We start from the raw sequence: 19,870 nt of genomic DNA on the forward strand, positions 1-19,870 counted from the left end.
TCTCTTGTTTCTCCTCCTTCATTCTCTTCTGAAGTGAATTGTGGAATCCAAAGTTCTTCAAGGAGAATCACAAAAACCGAGGGTTTCATCCCCCCAATAATTCTTGAAAGCCTAGAAGGGCAACTCTTGCCTTCTCCTTTCTCCCTTGGTTCTGCATTCCAGATAGATTCTGTCCTACTCTGCAAGAAAGGAGTGCTGCCTAAGAACAGTCTGAAAGGATGGGCCTCCATCTGACCACATACCCTTTCACCCAATTACATTTCTGTGTGGCTTTCCAGTCTTCATCGGGCCTAAGCATAAAAGTTGACACTTTTTCCTGGGTTCCTGAAGGCTCCATGTCACAGAAAATTTGTTTAATTATATTTGTTATGCTTGCAGGCTGGAGAGATGGCTCAGCTGTCAAGAGTATATACTGCTTTTCAAAGATCTGAGTTCAGTGCCTAGTACTTATGTCAGGTGGCTTACAACCTGCCTATTGGACTCTGTGGGTACCTCCACTCCCATGTGCACAGATAAACACATACAATAAAAATAAATAAATTTTTTCTTTGTTTTTAAGACAGGGTTTCTCTCTGTAGCCCTGGCTATACTGGAACTCTCTCTCTAGACCAGGCTGGCCTTGAGCTCACAGAGATCTGCCTGCCTCTGCATCCCGTCTTCTGGGATTAAAGGTGTATGCCACCATGCCAGGAAAGCCTTGGATCTTTGTGCTAGCCCCATTAGTCTTGGGTTGCTTATTATGGTTTACCAGGCCATAACAATGGAATGTCCTGCTTTAGAGACCATGACTTTGACATCTTGTCACATTACCTACTAACCATAGCAAATTCTCCAAATCTGAACTGGTGCCTCAGTAGATGTGTGTTCACTATAGGATATGTAGTTGTGCCAAAAGGAAGCAACATAGTAGTCTTTGCTATACAAGCTTTGTCCTAGCTATGTGTAGTGGGTCACACCTGTAATCTTAGCATTTAGGACCGTGGTTCTCAACCTGTGGATTTTCACTCTGGTGTGTGTGTGTGTGTGTGTGTGTGTGTGTGTGTGTGTGTGTATAACAACCCTTTCACAGGCGTCATCTAAAACCATTGGAAAACACAGACATTTACATTATGATTCATAGTAGTAGCAAAATTACAGTTCCGATGTAGTAAAAAAAACAAAACAAAACAAAACAAACTTACGGTTGTAGGGGTCACAATGTGAGAAACTGTATTAAAGGTTTGCAACATTAGGAAAGTTGGAGAACCCCTGTTATAGGAGGTGAAGTTGGGAGGATTAGAAGTCCTGAGGTTATCTTCAGGTACATAAGGAATTTGAGGTCTGCCTGGGCTATTTGAGACTATGTCTCAAAACAAAAATAAAAGGAAATACTACAAAAAAACAGAGTTTGTAATCTAGTAATTTGGAGTAGTCCTGTCTGGGTAAATTCTCAAATTCCAAGTCACTTTGTTAAAACCTGTTAGATGACGAGGTATATGAGTTGGCTTAAGTCTGGTGCATATAAGCTGTTAAACATTGGACAAAACCCCAACACCAAATTTACATGACAAAGAAAACTCAGTGAGAAAGGAAGTGAGCAAATCTGCCTCCAGGGAAAAACACAGGAGTAACAGATGGTCTCTTGATTTTCCTAGCTTTCTTGGGTTAGTGCCTGGGAAGGGGGCTCTGACCTTTCTGGGGTAGGGGGCAGTTTACTGTCTGCATCTGGGTGTTCTTGGATGACTCCTGAGCACACAGTCAGCTGGTGATGTAGACTGCGGTACAGTCTGTCTCTGCAAGGAACAGTTAGCTTCACTTTATGTTATTACAAATTTACTTCAGTTTCATGTCAAGGAGATAAGGGACAGGGAACGTTTCCAAAACTCACAACCCTTATTGTGTGGGATTTTTTTTTTTTTTAAGATTTATTTATTTATTTATTTATTTATTTATTTATTTATTTATTTATTATGTATAGTGTTCTGTCTGCATGTGTCCCTGCAGGCCAGAAGAGGGCACCAGATCTCATTATGGATGGTTGTGAGCTATCATGTGGTTGCTGGGAATTGAACTCAGGACCTCTGGAAGAACAGTCAGTCAGTGCTCTTAACGGCAGAGCCATCTCTCCAGCCCCCCCCCCTTTTTTTTTTTTAAATCAGTCATGGTTTCAAAAGCACTGGCTGGCTTCATACTTGTGACCGATCCTTATGTTTCTGCCCTCAAGTAATGGACATACAGTTGGGAATCACCACACTTGGCTTGAATATATGTTTTTAAGGTGTCATTACTTAAAAAGACATCTAATAGTAATCTCAAGGTTAATTCTCATTTAGCTAGTAATTTCCATTTCTTTCTATTCTATGTTGTGCCCCATTACATACAGATGACAGGGAAATGCTGTTTGGTTTGAATTGGTGTTCACAAATTATCTGGAAGACAGGTACAGTTGAAATACAGGGGACATGTTTATTGAAAACAAAAACAAAACACACTGGTTCTTTAATATGTCATATTAACCAGACCCAAACGCTATACATTTCAATGAACTTCTCTTTTGTTATTACATTTATTTGGTTAGTTTGTATGTGTGTGGGCATACATGTGGAAGTTAGAAGATAATTTGGAGAAATTGGTTTTCTTTTGCAACCATGTGGATCCATGCTTTTCCTGCTGGGCCATTTTACTGCTCTCCCCCCCCCCCCCAGTGGGCTGCTTCATGAATGCCCATGTTATCCTTGCATCTTGTCTTCTCTCTGATCTCCAGATTGGATAATTACTTTATTGTTTTATTGTTTTCAAGTTTGTTACTCTTGTCATCTCCAATCTGTTGTCAAGCCTGGTTACACAGTGATGTCTATTCCTATGTTTTAAAATTTTTTCTATTTCCAATACTCAGGTCAACTCAAGGTTGTTGTCTGTTGGTTGATTCTTCTTTTGAGAATGGGTCATATTTTCCTTTCTTAATATCTTTAGCAATTTTTTTTTTTTGCAATAGAGTATTACTATACAGCCTACCTGGCCTAGAACTTGCTGTGTAAACCAGAATGCTTTTGAATTTGCAGGGGTTTTCCTGCCTATGCCTCTCAAGTGTTAGGATTGCAGAAGCGCAGAAACGTACTACTATATGTGGATTTGGGACTCTTGACATTGAGTTTACTATATTGGCAGACTCCGTTACCGTCCTTCAAAGAGCATTGATTTTGTGTTTATTTTGTTAGCTTTCCCTAAATCTCATTTCTTTTAGTTTGACTGTGTGGTGTAAGTTCCATGTATGTGCAGTTCAGGGATTGGCCAGAGTTTATACACAGGTTTTAGATTCCTCCTCTCTAGTTCTCTTTAGAATTTCCTGTCTTGGCCTTCTAGTTGCTGCATAGTCTTCAGGTTTGCCCTCTGGTAAAGATTGTAAGGCTGGTGTGAGTAGGACATGCTGGCTGGAAGCCATAGACCAAGGGAAACTTACCAGAGTTACTCTCTTCTTTGAAATGTTAGTTCTTCCCGTGTCAGCTCTGCCTGCTTTTCATTCTCCAGTATTTTCAAATAGTTTCTTTCTTTTTTCCTTCCTTCCTTCCTTCCTTCCTTCCTTCCTTCCTTCCTTCCTCCTTCCTCCCTCCCTCCCTCCCTCCCTCCCTCTCTCTCTCTCTTTCTTTTTTTTCTCAAATTAAATTTTGTCAAGTTCATGGTTGTTTGCAGGAAAATTGATGTGGTAGGAGCTATTTTGCCATGACTATAAGCAAGACCTGGAGGATCCGAGCAGAGCTACTGATTGAGGCGGACTAAAGCCTCATGCAATAGCCAACTTTTTTCAGAGCCTCTGAGGGTTCAGAGGTGTCGCATGAATAGAGTACAGTTCCAAGAACAAGCAAGCAGCATGTGGTAAAAACATTTTTTTCCATGGAGGCATATAAATAAATAATGATAGCCAGTTATAATAAAGTAAACTTATTTCAATCGGCTAAACCTGGGAGGGGCACAAAAGCATAATCCAAGAATAATTCTGTTTTTTTGAAGAAACTGCTGCGGTCACAAGACTCTTGGTTTCTTGGAGTTTTCTCACAAGCATTAAGAAATCTCCTGCAACAACCTCTTCCCTCTATTTCTCCCTTTCCTCCTCTCCCTCCTTCCTTCTTCCTCTCCTTATCTTCTGCCTGCCTCTCTACTGCCTTTCTTCCCTCCCTCCTTCCCTACCCTTCTTTTGGACAGGGTTCCATGTACTCCAGTCTGGCCTTCAGTTTATAGTATGTAGCTGAGGATGGCCTTGAACTTCTGACCCTCCTGCCCCTGTTTCCCATGCATTGGATTACAAGCATGTGCTCTGATACTCTGCTTCAATGTAGGCTTTTAATGAAAGGAAAGAAGAAGGGCTCAGACTGACTGCTCTTCCGGAGGACTATGGTTCAATTCCCAGCACCCACATGGCAACTCTCAATTGTCTGACACCTTCACACATACATGTAGAAAAAACACCCAATGCACATAAAAAATTAAAAGGAATCATTAAAAACAAATTTTTAAAAAAGGAAAGAAGAAAATAATATTGCTCTAATTTGGGTCAGCACCAGCCTGGAAAACAGTTATGTAGTGGTGTATATGATTTAGCATGCCCACATAGGCTGTTTATGGAGGGATATTTCCTTCCCAAATTAAGAGGAATATTTAGAGTTGTGATTCCCAGCTTTTGTGAGTTCTGGGATTTAAAATCTGATAGAAATCATGGTTCCCTTTCTAGAAAAGTGCTTATGTCTTCATAAAATTACTTTAGAGAATTCAGGAGTTCTTTGAAACTTTCAACCTAAGTCTCCCTCCCCCAATTTATTTCAGTCAAGCTGATACCAACAGATCAACAGCAATACAAATATTAGTTTGTGTTTTGGCTTGACCAAACTGAAAAAGTATACAACTCTTTAGATGTCCAAAGGCATGTAAAATTTACAGAATTAGAGTTTCCTGAAATGTATCTCTGTAGAGGCAGATTCACAGAGACAGAGGAGCACCACACCTAACATTTAAGTTGTTAGAAGTGGGATTTAGTTCTTATATCTGCTGCTATTACGAATTTTTCTGTTTGTTTGCTTTTTGGTTATTTTGAAACAGTCTCACATGTGATTCTGGCTGTCCTTAGAACTTACTGTGTAGACCAATCTGGTATCCAAAACACAGCGATCTGCCTGCCTCTACCTCTTGAGTGCTGGGATTAAAGGTTTGCATCACTACACCTTAATTAAAAAGTAAGGTTTAAAAAATTTATTTTTAATTTTATGTGTTTGGATGTTTTTGCCTGCTTGTTTATGTGTACCATCTTCATGTAATACCAGCAGAGGCCAGAAGAGGGAGTGGGGTCCTGTGGAGCTGGAGTTACAGATAGATGATTGTTAACTTCCATGTAGGTGTTGGGAATTAAATCTGGGCCCCCAGGAAGAACAACCAGTGCTCTTAACTGCTGAGCCATCTCTCCAATCCCCTGTTTATGTTTGTTATATATGTTGGGCAAAGAACTACATGTCATTTCTATGAGAACAGCAGGGATTTATGATGTGATGTCACATTCCTAGTATTGTTTGAATTTTCTAGAGATCTACACAATGGAGGGACTGTGCCTGTGTACACTGGCTTCAGACAGTGATCTCTGTAGGTGTCTCAGTTATTATTTTCTTTCTGCTGCTTTTAAAAATGCAGCCCTCCATAAACAATAAAGGACTGAATTATATCAACAAAAAAACTCTCTGTGAGTTTGAGGCCAGTCTGGTCTACAGAGTGAGTTCCAGGACAGGCTCCAAAGCTACACAGAGAAACTCTGTCTCTAACTCCCCCCCCCAAAAAAAAGTTACAAAAATGTATATAAGATACTAAAAATTATGTGTTTAGTGTTTTGTCTGTCTGTCTGTCTGTGTACCATGTGTGTGCCTGGTTCCTGGGAAGGCCAGAGGTGTTAGATCCCCTAGAACTGGAGTTACATATAGATGGTTATGAGCTGCCATGTAGTTGTGGGAACCAAACCCATGCCCATTGCAAGAGCAGTCAATGCCATCTGTCCAGTCCCTGACTCCACTAGTTGCCACCTGGGTTGCTGTGTTTTTCCCGTATTCTGCCCTTTGAGTGCTCATCTTGTCTTAGGGACACCTTGTAGCCATTTTAGGAAAACTTTCTTTGGAAGCTTTTAGAAAGGTGGTAGCCTCTGTGATCTCTGTGTATGTTCAGATGTTTTGTAGATTTTACTCTGGATTTTTTAGGAAGTTAGGAAGAAATGAGCAAACGTAGGAAGTTTTGGAAGCTTAGAGAGAAGAAATAGTTATCTCCTCTCAGAACTGAAGGTGATTTAAAAGTGCCTTCTGAGAACTTCGACTGTCGACGGATCATTATGTCAGCTGCTTGCTGCTTGATGCAGTAAGATCAGGCCTGCCTAGGGTGGAGGATCTCAGCAGGTGCAGCGGAGAACACTGACTAGCTGGGCATAAGCTACAGGCCTTTGTTGTGGCTGTAGTGTAGTGGGATAACAGATGTGTACCATCATAGCTGGGTTTATGTAGTGCTTTGTACATGCTAAGCAAACACTACCAGCTGAGCTACATTTCCAGCTCTAAAAAAAGAAACCAGTGAGATGCCTGTGGGACGGTTTGTGGTGAGAAGCTTTCTGTCCTTAGGTCTTTGTCATCTGTAATGATGAGCAATACATCTCCCTTAATGATTTCTAAAACCCATGGGCATGGTGGCACATGCCTTTAATCCCAGAACTTGGGAGGCAGAGGCAGGTGGATCTCTGTGAGTTTGAGGCTAGCCTGGTCTATAGAGTGAGTTCAAGGACAGACAGGGCTAGGTAGAGAGAATATGTGTGTGTGTGTGCGCGCGCGCGCGCGCGCGCGCGCGCTGCATGTGTGTATGTGTGTGTGTGTGTCTGTCCCTTGAGTTCTGAACTACAGTTAGAATTCTGTTAGCTAGTGTGCACAAACAGGCCCTCATGCCACCTTAGCCTCTTGAGCTCTGAGATTACAGGTAAGACCCTCACACTCAACCAATCTATTTTAGAATAGAAATCATGAAAGAATATCATATAAAGTAAGGGTAAGTATTGTTTAATGGATTTTTCTGTTCTAGGTAATATATATATATATATATATATATATATATATATATACACACATGTGTGTGTATGTCTATTACTTTGTGACATAAAATGTGTCTTGTGCTGGAGTCATGGTCAAAAAGTTTGAATAACACTGCTTTATTGTAATACTGTTGTTATTTCATTTATCATATAGCATTATGCCAGTACATTCAGGCTTCTAAAGCCAGGGATGGTGCCAGCCCTTTCATTTCAAGTACGACTGAAGGTAAAAACAAAATGAAATTGAGCACACCCAAAGCTTTCTGGTTCTCAGTCTCTTTAATGGCAGTTTGACTCTTTGGCCTTTTAACCATCTTGTGCCTTTTTGAGCAGTAGATTTCTCAGATTTGTCTCTCTCTAGGTGGCTCTTTTCCTCCTCACTTTAATGTTATTACCTCAGCATATGCTAGTATTATTACGAGGAGGCAGGGAGACACTAAGAGTTCTAGCAATTTCAGATGATTCTGAACTGATAAAATAGCTCATTAGATAGCATCCCCGAAGTCTTCTTAATGTCTTTGTATTTTTATTATCACAGAAGTATATAGCTTACTCTTATTTAAAGTGGTATGCTTCTACAATGTTTCCAGTTGATTTTAGGCAAATTAAATGTGACTTTTGGGGGCAGGAGGTGGGCAATCCTCTTTCATTCCTTGTGCTTTCTCCCTCTTTTCAAGAAAATTAACCACTGGGCTCCTAGCAGTGATTTCATTTTGAAGGTGGTGATGTCCACTATTAACTGCACTATACTTTTTTAGCTTCTGATTGACATAATAACTTTCTATGCCTTTCCTACTTAGGCGGCTGGCATACTAACCCCTTGCCTTCATTTCTGTTCCTTGCTGGACTGCCACATTTTATGTTCATAACCCTGTGATTTAAAGGGACTTCCTGGTGATGATTTGCTTAATTTTTTTCTTACAGGAGAAAATTTTGAGCAGACGCCATTGAGACGAACATTCAAGTCTAAGGTCCTTGCCCGATACCCTGAGAATGTAGATTGGAATCCCTTTGACCAGGATGCAGTGGGAATGGTTAGTATTTATTAGCCATGGAATTAATGCAGAGTAATTTATAGTAGGGTTATGAATCCTGTGTGTGGTAGCTGTGCTTCTCCATTGAGTCCTTTTTTAGTGGGGGGAGGGAGCTGTGGTTTAAACTCATGATCTTATTCATGTTCCTGGCAAGTACATCTTTGAGCTATACCCCAACACTAGCAGTTTATGAAAAAAGGATTATAGAGCACATTGCTCATGATTCTGTATTCGATCAATGTATCAAATCATGAAAAGTCATGTTTCTGTTGTGTCAGACAAATATATAGTAGTGAGTCAGTGTGTATATTGTATTAGTTGTGAGAGCTTTAGGTAGATGGGTGTCTAACAAAGTAGATTCTCACTAGGTGGTATGTGTTCTGAAGAAGACAAGGAATGCTCTCACTACTTTTTTTTCTTTTTTTGTTTTTTTTTTTTTTTTTCTAGACAGGGTTTCTCTGTGTAGCTTTGGAGCCTATCCTGGCACTCTGTCTGGAGACCAGGCTGGCCTCGAACTCAACAGATATCTGCCTGCCTCTGCCTCCCTAGTGCTGGGATTAAAGGCGTGTGCCACCAACACCTGGCTCACTGCTTGTTTTTCTGTTATCTTTTGCAGCTGTGCATGCCCAAAGGGCTGGCATTCAAGACCCAGGCTGATCCCAGGGAGCCACAGTTCCATGCCTTTATTATCACAAGGGAGGATGGCTCTCGGACATTTGGGTTTGCCCTCACCTTTTATGAAGAAGTAACCAGCAAGCAGATCTGCAGTGCAATGCAGACCCTCTACCACATGCACAATGCTGAGTATGATGTCCTTCATGCTCCACTTGCTGATGGTGGAGATCAGAGTGGCATGGAAGATGGTGAAGGCATTCCTGGAACCAAACTGCAGCGCTTCAACTCCTATGACATTAGCCGGGACACGCTCTATGTCTCTAAATGCATCTGCCTCATCACACCCATGTCCTTCATGAAGGCATGTCGGAGTGTGCTGCAGCAGCTCCACCAGGCAGTCACATCACCTCAGCCCCCTCCTCTGCCCCTTGAGAGCTACATATACAACGTACTCTATGAGGTGCCACTTCCACCTCCTGGCCGCTCCCTGAAGTTTTCCGGGGTCTATGGGCCAATAATCTGCCAGAGACCAAGTACCAATGAGCTTCCTCTATTTGACTTTCCTGTCAAAGAGGTCTTTGAACTGCTTGGGGTGGAGAATGTGTTTCAGCTTTTTACTTGTGCCCTTCTGGAGTTTCAAATCCTGCTTTACTCACAGCGTAAGTCAGTGTTGACCACAGTTCTCCACCCATATGGGGGTCCCTGCTTTCTATATTCCCATATAATGGGCCTGACTGTAAAGGTCAAGGGCAGATGGGAGGAGAATGGATGGACCCCGAGAAGCTACTATCATACTCTTTTGGCTATCATCATACTCTTTTGGAAGGAATAGATCTAATTTGGAATCCTGATTGACACTGAAAAGGGTTAGGAGGGAGTGGCCACCAGCAGTGATGTTCTGTCATCCTGTTTTTTCCTCAGCCTGACAGCAAAATCAAGAATTTCCTAAAGGATAATTCTTTTATGTTGAGAAGATGAATTATTGTTCCTTTCTGGTTTTTGTTACCTGAATTATTTCTGTAAATGAGGGTTGAATGTGAACAGCAGATTTAGATAGAATACTAAGGTAGACGAGAAGGAACAGTTGTTTACTGTGTGAGCCAGAATTGTATCATAGATTTCAGTACATATTTATTGAGAGTGCAAAGTGTTCTGGGCATTGTTTTAAGAGTAGTGGATAAGAGTGATGGACAAAATAGAGAAATATTCTTTCTGTAGTGGAATTTATATTTTAATGGGACAAGAAGAGTTAATAAATAAATATGCAGAATGGAAGGTAGTTCAAGACTTTGGAGAAAGATAACATAGAAGGAAGATATTTGGGGAAGAAAAAAGTTCTGATTGTTTTAACATTTTTATTTTTATTTAAGTTTGTGTAGGTGTGTGTATTAGCATGTGGGTATGTGCATTTGAGTGCAGGTGCTTGCAGAGGCTGGATCCCCCTGGAACTGGACAATTGTGAGGCACCTGATATGGCTGGGAACTGAATTTGGGGCCTCTGGAAGAGCAGCAAGTATCTTTAACCACTAAGCCATCATTCTAGTCCAAGTTCCAGTCCCCCCTTCCTCCCACTTCGAGACAGGGTTTCTTTGTGTAATAGCTTTAGCTGTCCCGGAACTTGCTTTGTAGACCAGGCTGACCCCAAACTCACAGAGATCCATCTGCCTCTGCCTCCCGAGTGCTGGGGTTAAAGGTATGCCTCCTACTGCCTGGTTCAAGTTTCAGTTTTTAATAGAGTGGGTGTTTTTTTTTTTTTTTTTTCTTTTTTCTTTTTCAAGGTATTGTTTCTTTGTTGGCTGTCCTGGAACTCACAGAGATCCATCCGCCTCTGCCTCCCAAGTGCTGGGATTAAAGGCATGTGCCACCATGCGCCCGGTAGTAGAATGATTTTTAAAATAGGTTTTCATTTTGGAATACAAGTCGGATCTTTTTTCCCCTATAAAGATTTATTTTGTTTTTAATTATTTGTATGTTTGTATGGGTGTGTACATGTGTACAGGTGTCCATGGAGGCCAGAGGTTTTAGGTTTTCTGGAGCTGTGGTGACAGGCAGTGTGAGCCTCCTGATGTGGGTGCTGAAAATCAAGCTTGGGTGCCCTGGATGAGCAGTATATTCTCTTACCCATTGAGCCATTACCCCAGCCTCCTGCTTGTTTGTTCTAGAACTTGGTATATAGCCAGGCTGACCTAGAACTCTGTGCAGCTCTACTCAGTCTTCCTGTCTTGGGTTGGATTACAGGCATGATACGTCACAGCTTGTAGGACTGTTTTGAGTTGCAGAGTACATACCCATCTAAAAAAAAAAAAACAGCCACTAATTTCAGTTAATTCCTTGAGTGGTTACTGGCCTGATGTTAGTAAATCTTCCAGTTTTTCATAAGAACCCAGGCTTTCTTAGAGGAGATCTCTGAATTTTAAATGATGGCAACAAAGTTGTTAAGAAACAATGTAGGCCAAACAAAAGCATCTGTTGATGAATGGTTCCTGAGGCTCCCTTTTGTAATTTCTGATTAAAAATGCAGTCTTGCTGGGTAGTAGTGGTGCACACCTTTAGTCCCAGCACTTGGGAGGCAGAAGCAGGTAGATCTTTGAATTCAAGACCAGCCTGGTCTACAGAGCAAGTTCCAGGGCAGCCAGGACTACACAGAGAAACCCTGCCTCAAAAAACAAACAAACAAAAAAATAACTTTCTGATCAGTGGCAGACCACTCATGTGGTCCAGTTGTGGTCCCATAATATTATGTCGCCAAATCATAGCTGTCATAGTTTGTGTATGTACACTGTGTGACTTGTCTTTGTGTTGCATTTCTTAGAACGAGTTTCGAAGACCTGTTCATTTCTTCTTAGTGTCTCTAGTTCCAGTTGGCTTTGAGTTATCTCCCTTATTAGAAGTAACTGCTCATTACAGCATGAAAACTTAGCTAGTTGCACCCAAGCTTGATTTTCAGCACCCACATCAGGAGGCTCACACTGCTTGTCACCACAGCTCCAGAAAACCTAAAGCCTCTGGCCTCCATGACACCTGTACACATGTATACACCAATACAAACATACAAATAATTAAAAACAAAATAAATTTCATAGTTGAGGGGCCTGGAAAGCTATGGCAAAGGGGATGCTGCTGATCTTATTGTTGGTACTAGTCTAGTGTACAGAATTTTTTTTTGTTTGTTTGTTTGTTTTGGTTTTGTTTTTCAAGACAGGGTTTCTCTGTATTGCTTTGGAGGCTGTCCTGGAACTAGCTCTTGTAGACCAAGCTGGTCTCACACTCACAGAGATCCTCCTGCCTCTGCCTCTTGAGTGCTGGGATTAAAGGCATGTACCACCACCACCCTGCTAAGGGTTTTGTTTTTATGACTCCTGGAGGTTAGTATTCAAGTGTGGGTACTATAGATCGCTGGATCCCTGGGGCATTGTTCAGTCGCCTTTTAAAATGGGAGGTTGCTTTAAAATAAGCAACAAAACATTTAAAAGGCAGATGAAGAAAACCCACAACTCATACAGACCAGAAGGCTAGAAAACTCAAAATTTATCTGTTAAAACAGACTACACAAATGGAAAGAAGATGTATTGAGAATTGGGACCATCTTATTCTCAGTCTTGTTTTTAAAGAATCCCAGTTTGAGTTCACTGCAAGAAGTTCTTCTTTTTTTTTTTTTTCTGCTGTGTCTTTTTTTTTTTTTTTTTTTTCCTTAATTATTTATTATGTATACAGTGTTCTGCCTGCATGTCTGCCTGCAAGCCAGAAGAGGGCACCAGATCTCATTACAGATGGTTGTGAACCACTATGTGGTTGCTAGGAATTGAACTCAGGACCTCTGGAAGAGCAGCCAGTACTCTTAACCTGGCTCTTAATCTCTCCAGCCCTGCAAGAAGTTCTTTAGAGATTTAAATCTAGAGTAAATAAAATTATGTGAGTTTCATGTACTACATTAGGTTCATCCTGAAGAGGAGGGCAAAGCAAGATTTAGATTTTTTCACTGTTGAAAAGCCTGTTTATACAGAGCAGCGTGTTTTTAAACCCCAGCGTGTCCTGATACATGCTTGGTTCCCAGCCACTGGAACAGCTGAACTGGTGCTGAATGAGTATCCAGGACAATGAAAACATAATGATGGTATTTTGGGGACTGCCTCACTCATATGGTGTTTTGGCACACCATGAGATGCTGTTATCCCTGAGCAGATCCTGAGAGCAGCCAGCCATAGACTGAAGTAGCATATGCTTCCCTTACTTTGGCTAGGGCAAGGAAGGGGAAGGGGAAGCTTGTTTTGTCTTCCTACACAGTGGCTTCACCTTATTCTGCTGCTGCTTAGCCAGCAATTGCAGCTTTGCAGTTACCGCCTGCTGCCTGCTTCTGATCAGGCCATAGTTTGGTGGGAATTCTGTTCCCGAAGGCACCAGTTCTGTCGCTGCTTTTAAAGGTAGCTTTAACTAAATCTGTATCATTCTATTTATAAATAAGAGATTCAGAGGCTGGGGTGAAATCCGGCTAACTCAGAGAGATTGAGGAGCAACTAGCTAACCTCTTCTTGCTGGCATCTCCCAGAAAGCACGTCCTCCCATTCTGCCACTCAAAATCCCTTCCTAGTACTTCCCTGTCTCTTCCAGATGCCCTCTGATGCTCTATGATTGCTTTCTGTCAACTAGTTGCTAACTCTGCCTCCTGACCCAAGGTTAATTTTATTTAATGAAAATGCTAACTTGGGGTTTGAAGTGTAATTGAATATTTCCAACAGAAGCTCTTTGGTTTTCTTGTGGTTAAAAAAGGAAAGGCCTCTGCTTGCCTGTCCTCCCTCCTTCTCCCCCTCCTGCTTTCCCTCACACACAATCTCAGAAATGATTTGTAGAATATTTATTCAGAATATATGTTTAAGTGCCAGTATTGGGAAGAGTAGGGCTGTATTTAATTATCATCTAAAGGTTTTCTCCTATTTTTTAATATTATTTTGATTCATCTTTTGGATTTTTTAAAAACTAAAATAAAAGTTATTTATATGTATGTGTGTTTTACCTCCATATATGTATGTTCCATGTGCATGCCTGGTGCCCTCAGAATTCAGAAGAGTGTTGGATCCCCTGGAGCTGGAGTTAGGGATGGCTGTGAGCTACCATGTAGGTGCTGGGAACCACACTTGTGTCCTCTGCAAGAGCACTTAGTGCTTTTATCCACTGAGCCATCTCCCAGCCCTTCATCTTTTGGATTTTAAAATACATTTTTCAGATGTCTGAGAATTGTAAGAGTTTAATTTATAGACATTTTCAAAGCAAGTACGAAATTTAAAATATTAAAAATATAAGAGTGACCATCAGTTGATACTTATTAGACTTTTCATCATGGTAATACTTACTGGTAATAGAGGACTGATGTGTGGGGGTACTTGCCTCAAATCCCAGCACTCAGGCAGGAGACAGAGGCAAGTGGATCTTTGTGAGTTTGGGGACAGCCTGGTCTACATAGCAAGTTTCAGGTCAGCCAGAGTTACATAATAAGACCCTTAAAAAAGAAAAGTACCAGAAGAAGATGAATGAATGATCTAGAGTTAGCCCAGACCCATGGCAAGCCTGGGTTGTCTGTATTTTGTGTGTATTTTTGAGTTTCCCACAGCTCCCTTTTCATATGGATAAAATTCTAGAGTGATTTACAGAATAGGGGAGAATACTTTGTTTATTATTTATTACAAAAGATATAATTTGGAACCAGTGTAATAGAACTGCATGGTGCAGGTCCCACCATGCCACGTTCTCTGGTGAGCCTCACTCTAGTACCTCAGTGTGTGTACCAGCTGAGAAACTTTTTGAATCTGCTTTTTAATTTTTATTTGTGTATTTTTTATTACTACACAAGCCTGAGTGATGAACTCTTTGCTCTTTGGTGATTAACTAAGTTTCTAGCATCTGTCCCTTCTGCCCTGAGATCAAAGTTGGGCTGAGAACCTGGCCTCTAATCATGCTTTTCTGGTGACTAGCACTCACCTTGAAAGTTGTCCAGGGAGGCCTCTACCCCATCCTAAGCTCAGTGTCCAAAAACCAAACAAACAAAAACCAAACAAACAAAAAAAGAGGATTCTTAGGACCTATGTGCCAGGAAATGGGAATGAAGGCCAAATCAAGTCAAAGAAAAGTGTGACCTATAATTAATTAACTATTAGTGTGAGGAATAAATATTTGAGTCTCACAGGCTAGCTTTAAGCTCATGGCAGTCTTTTTGCCTTAGCCTCAGTGCTGGAATTATAGTCATGAGCCACCGTGCCAAGCTAAATTCACAAAGTTGTATTAGTGTGTAAAAGTGTCTGCATGGTAAATGATCCATCTTGTTCCGTTCTCTGGTGAACAGAAAATCCTCACCACTGTTCTTTCTGTTTTAGCCTTCCCCAACCCCCACTTCATCTAGAATATACTTGACATATTCTGGAAGAGTAGCTAGAGAAAGGTGACATTTATTATTTCTACATATTAAGTTTTCTTACCAGCTGGACCTGTGTATGTGATGAGGGTTATATTTCAACGTGTGGTCTACCAGGGTCTGAGTCACAGTAGCCTTGGGTCAGCTGGTTTGTATTGGCAGTTTGAGCTTTCTCTTTGAGAAGCATTTGACTGGTTTGTTGATTGTGCTTCTCTCTGTCTTTTTTCCTGACCTAGATTACCAGAGACTGATGACCGTGGCGGAGACGATTACAGCTCTCATGTTTCCTTTCCAATGGCAGCATGTCTATGTCCCCATCCTTCCAGCTTCTCTCCTGCATTTCTTAGATGCTCCTGTTCCATACCTGATGGGCTTGCATTCCAATGGCCTTGATGACCGGTCAAAGCTGGAGCTGCCTCAGGAGGTGAGAAGAGAAGCTGAGTGTAGGGTCACTGGTCCTCTCCAGCACTGGAGGACAAAGGTTCTGGAGGAGCCCAGCATGGTGTCAAGAATGCCTTTTTGGGCATGAAGACAGGGAACATGAATAACTTTTCAGGGAAAATACAATGAACCTTTAGCCCAATTTATATCATTTTAGAGGTTCTTTATCACCTGACATGTCCATTGTATTTGTGTATTTTATTAATTGCTTTCTTTAATACATATTTTTTTTCAAACACTGTGTTCCCAGTTTTATTGCCTTCTTTGGCTTCTTGTATATAAAGGACATAAGTTCTGTCCTTTAGGACTCTTTGTCCTCATTCTCTGTTTGCTTCAAGTATGTGAGTGTGAAGAAGTTGCTGGGAAGCTAGCAGTTTTCTTAATGGGACTGCTTGAGGAATTATGGTTTGTGTAAGAGACTCCGGTATTCTGTGTGTTCTGGCGTGTGGATCCTCTACTCTGTGGCTTTCTCCATCACTAGAACAGCCTTTGTACCTGTTTCCAGGCTCTCTTTATGGTCTGCTTAGATAGTGGGATTGAGGAGTACCAATAATGTGTCCTTCATAAGCAGGTCTGTCTATGTTCTCAGTCCTTTTCACCCAGGCTTGCCCTTGCAAGTTCACACATTTTTGAAGGCAGTTACCTTCAAAATGGATAGTTGGATATTTTCTATTCTGCTTTATAGCAGATAATCTCTGGGGGGGGGGCATGGGTAAAGAGCTGCAGGTCACTCCTTTTAAAAGAGTAAACCATTACACTTGATGAGGTAAGAGTAATGGTATCCTTGAAACACACTTTTAGTTTTTTACCCAAAAGAATACGTGTTCATAGTTTTTTATAAAAACTAATAATAAGAATTAGTTCATGTTTTATTACCCAGAGATAATTTAATTTAGCATTTTAGTTGGCATCTTTATACTATAAGACATCTTTAAACTCTGCTGTTTAGAAGGAAGCATTGTGGCAGATGTGGCATTGATGTGGATCTGTGCGTGGTGGCATCAGGCATTTGAGGTGGGGTAAGCTTGATTTATAAAAGGGACTTTCTATAGAAGGACAGAGAGTGTTCATTTCTTAGACTCTCAAATTAGAATTCATTAGTTGCAGCCGTATCTTCAGCCAACAGGAGTCTGTAAAAAGCCCTTTGTTCTTTTTTGCACCAACACATGATCTCAGCTGGCCTTGATCAAATGAGAGCCTGAGCTGCTCTTGTGAAGCATCTTTTGTTCTGGCTTCTCTTTGGGGTTTTATTGTCTGAAGCCACAGCCATGTCAGAAAAGTAAGCTTGAGAGCATTGGAGTGAAGAAGGGGCTGTCATTTTGTGCCTGTCCCCTTTCTTTCTTCTCCTGTCTTTTCCCCCAGGATCCTGTGTGCTGAGGTCCCCTTCAGTGATGAACTCAAAGATGCACTGAGGGGCAGCTGGCTGGGATTGAGCCTGGGGACTCAGGTTGTCAAAAGGCTTTGTGACCTTTTGAAGGAAGAGTTGGGGAGAGTTTTGAGGATTTGGAAGATTCATAAATTTACTTCCTTAGACAGTAGCTAAGTCTTTCCATGACTGCTTTCAGCAAGGCAGGGGTATGCAGAAGAGAACTGGTCATTTGGCCTTCAGTGTCTGCCAGGTTTTGCATCTTCACAAAGCTGTCACACAGGTGCCAGTCCCTTCTCAGTTAAAGGAAGGCATGCTTGAGTAGTTGGTTGTAAGTTTATAAATTGCTTCAGGTTGCCAGCCTCACTGTGTGCTGAGAGGAAACAACATAAGACTGTTTTATGAGCCTAGAAATTAAATGGCCTTTTTCATTTCGTCTTCTCACTCCTCCTCTTTCAGCTCTGTTTTGCAGCATGACTAGTGAGGTCTACATAGAGGTTCCTGTGAATCTTAATTAAGCTATCTTCGAAGTGTGTGCCTGAGCTACTTTCCTCAGCCTCTTCTGACACAGAATTTGAGGTTGATAAAATTCTCTATAGAAGGAACTGGAGAGATGGCTCATTGGTGAGGAGCACTGGCTATTCTTCCAGAGGGTTCAGTTCCCAGCACCTACATGGTGGCTATAGTTCCAAGGGATCTGATGCCCTCTTCTGACCTCCACAGGTACCAAGTACACTTGTGGTGCACAGATATACATTCAGACTGTGTGGGAGGGGTGCAGTAAAAAAAAGCACCATGATTAGGGGGAAGGTTTTTATTGTGAATCACACACACACACACACACACACAGAGAGAGAGAGAGAGAAAGAGAGAGGGGGGGGGGAGGAGAATATCCAGAGGCATCTGTTAGAGTCCAGAGCAGAGAGAAAAAGAAGCCTGGGCTGGAGAAGCAGGGGGGTATGGAGAATAGTGGGTTATAAGGAGGACAAATAGCTATGAGGAGAGAAGCCAGTGAGCTGGAACAGGCCTGAGCATTTAGGGTGGTGGTGAGAAGGTCCAGGGGGCTAGTGTGGGGGCTTTGAAATGTATGATGGATACTTGTGAATGTTGACTGAAAGAGCCTGGAGTCTAGCATGGACTTTGATTTGCTGGTAGCCGCAGTTATATGTCAGTGGAGAGCTATTTGTCCCTTCTGCCAGAGGTAAGGGAAATGATTCCTTTTGGCTGATGGGAACCTGTTTCAAAAGTTCCTGAGGAATGTTGTCTTTTATCTAACCACCAGAAAGCCTTCTGTAGTGGCATGAATTGGGTCAAGACTGTGATTTCTGGATGTATATACCTCCTGAGACCTAACACGGGCAAAGCACCCATACAAATGAATAAATTAAAAAAATTATTTTGGGACACTCTCTATTTGACTCACAACATTGGGAGAGAAGCCACCAAGAATTATAGGGTGGATGTAGTTATTTTAGTTGCCTCCATGTTTTTTGTTGAAGAAACTGCTTCCCCCCCCTCTTTCTTTTACAGAGAGATGAACCAAAGAGTAAGAGATGGAAGTATGTACCTCATTCTGTCAGCTTTTGACTTGATGAGTCAATTTTGTTTTTATTTTCTTTTTTGATGGCTTATTCTAACAGCATTTATTTATTTATTTATTTATTATTTTATATTTTTGTTTTTTTCAAGACAGGGTTTTTCTGTGTAGCCCTGGCTGTCTTGTAACTCATTCTGTAGACCAGGCTGGCCTCAAACTCAGGGAATCCGCCTTCCTCTGCCTCCCCAGTGTTACGTTTAAAGGCGTGCACCACCACCGCCCAGCTGTGTAATAGCTTTTTTATTTTTTTTTAAGATTTTATTTATTTATTTATTATGTATACAACATTCTGCTTCCGTGTATATCTGCACACTAGAAGAGGGCACCAGATCTCATAATGGATGGTTGTGAGCCACCATGTGGTTACTGGGAATTGAACTCAGGACCTCTGGAAGAGCAGTCGGCGCTCTTAACCTCTGAGCCATCTCTCCAGCCCCTTGTGTAATAGCTTTTATAATGTTAAAATCATAAAAGAATAAGTAAAAAGTGATCTCTATTTTTAGCTTATACAGTTGTTGGCCTTTTAAGCAGGCAGGAGCCGACATTGTTATCTAGTAGAGGAACTCAGGTATAGTTTAAAGTGATTCTAGTCTTTGAGGTTTTGAGATACGGGCTTTCTTTTTATAGACACAGGTTGATAGGGTAACTTATACACTCAGCATAAATGATACAGGGAGTGTTCAAGATCTAGTTGTATTAGAGTTTATGGGATGGCTATGTTAGCCAGCTGATCATGTTATCCCCTGGCTGCTTCTTTTGGATCATACAGGTTATTGAGCCAAGGATAAACTTGTGGATCACTGGGTCAGCATTTGGCTATATAATGTCAGTGCCTTGCCAAAGAAGGACCCTTTACCTTTTGCCATAAGAAAACCTATTTCAGATAGATTAAAAAGTTAATTGGGGGGGGGCATTGAGGTGACTCAGTGGGTAAAGGCATTTACCAGCAAGCTCGACAACCTGAGTTAAATTCATGGAACCCACATGGTAGAAGGAAAGAGCCTACTCCCAAATTGTCTTTATCTTCGTCTTCTTTCTTCTTCTTTCTTCTTCTTCCTCCTCCTCCTCCTTCTTCTTCCTTCTTCCTTCTTCTTCTTCCTTCTTCTTCCTTCTTCCTTCTTCTCCTCTTCCTCCTCCTCCTCCTCCTCCTCCTCCTCCTCCTCCTCCTCCGCCGCCGCCGCCGCCGCCTCCTCCTCCGCCTCCTTCTCCTTGTTTCTTGTTTCTCTGTGTAGCTTTGGAGCCTATCTTGGCACTTGCTCTGTAGACCAGGCTGGCCTCAAACTCACAGAGATCCGCCTGCCTCTGCCTCCCGAGAGCTGGGATTAAAGGCGTGTGC

General features: G+C 41.6%; 1 protein-coding gene across 1 annotated transcript in view; it reads left to right on the forward strand.

Annotated features, from left to right (window-relative positions):
- The window catches only part of Dennd5a (DENN domain containing 5A), a 66,879-nt gene that overhangs the window by 17,129 nt on the left and 29,880 nt on the right, over positions 1-19,870 (forward strand). Inside the window, exons 3-6 of the mRNA XM_027410313.1 lie at positions 7,233-7,304; positions 8,003-8,112; positions 8,729-9,386; positions 15,367-15,554. Of these exons, the coding sequence (XP_027266114.1) occupies positions 7,233-7,304; positions 8,003-8,112; positions 8,729-9,386; positions 15,367-15,554 (1,028 nt within the window). The remainder of the gene's footprint in view (positions 1-7,232; positions 7,305-8,002; positions 8,113-8,728; positions 9,387-15,366; positions 15,555-19,870) is intronic.

This window comes from Cricetulus griseus, chromosome 3, assembly GCF_003668045.3.
Source record: "Cricetulus griseus strain 17A/GY chromosome 3, alternate assembly CriGri-PICRH-1.0, whole genome shotgun sequence".
Classification (NCBI taxonomy): Eukaryota; Metazoa; Chordata; class Mammalia; order Rodentia; family Cricetidae; genus Cricetulus; species Cricetulus griseus.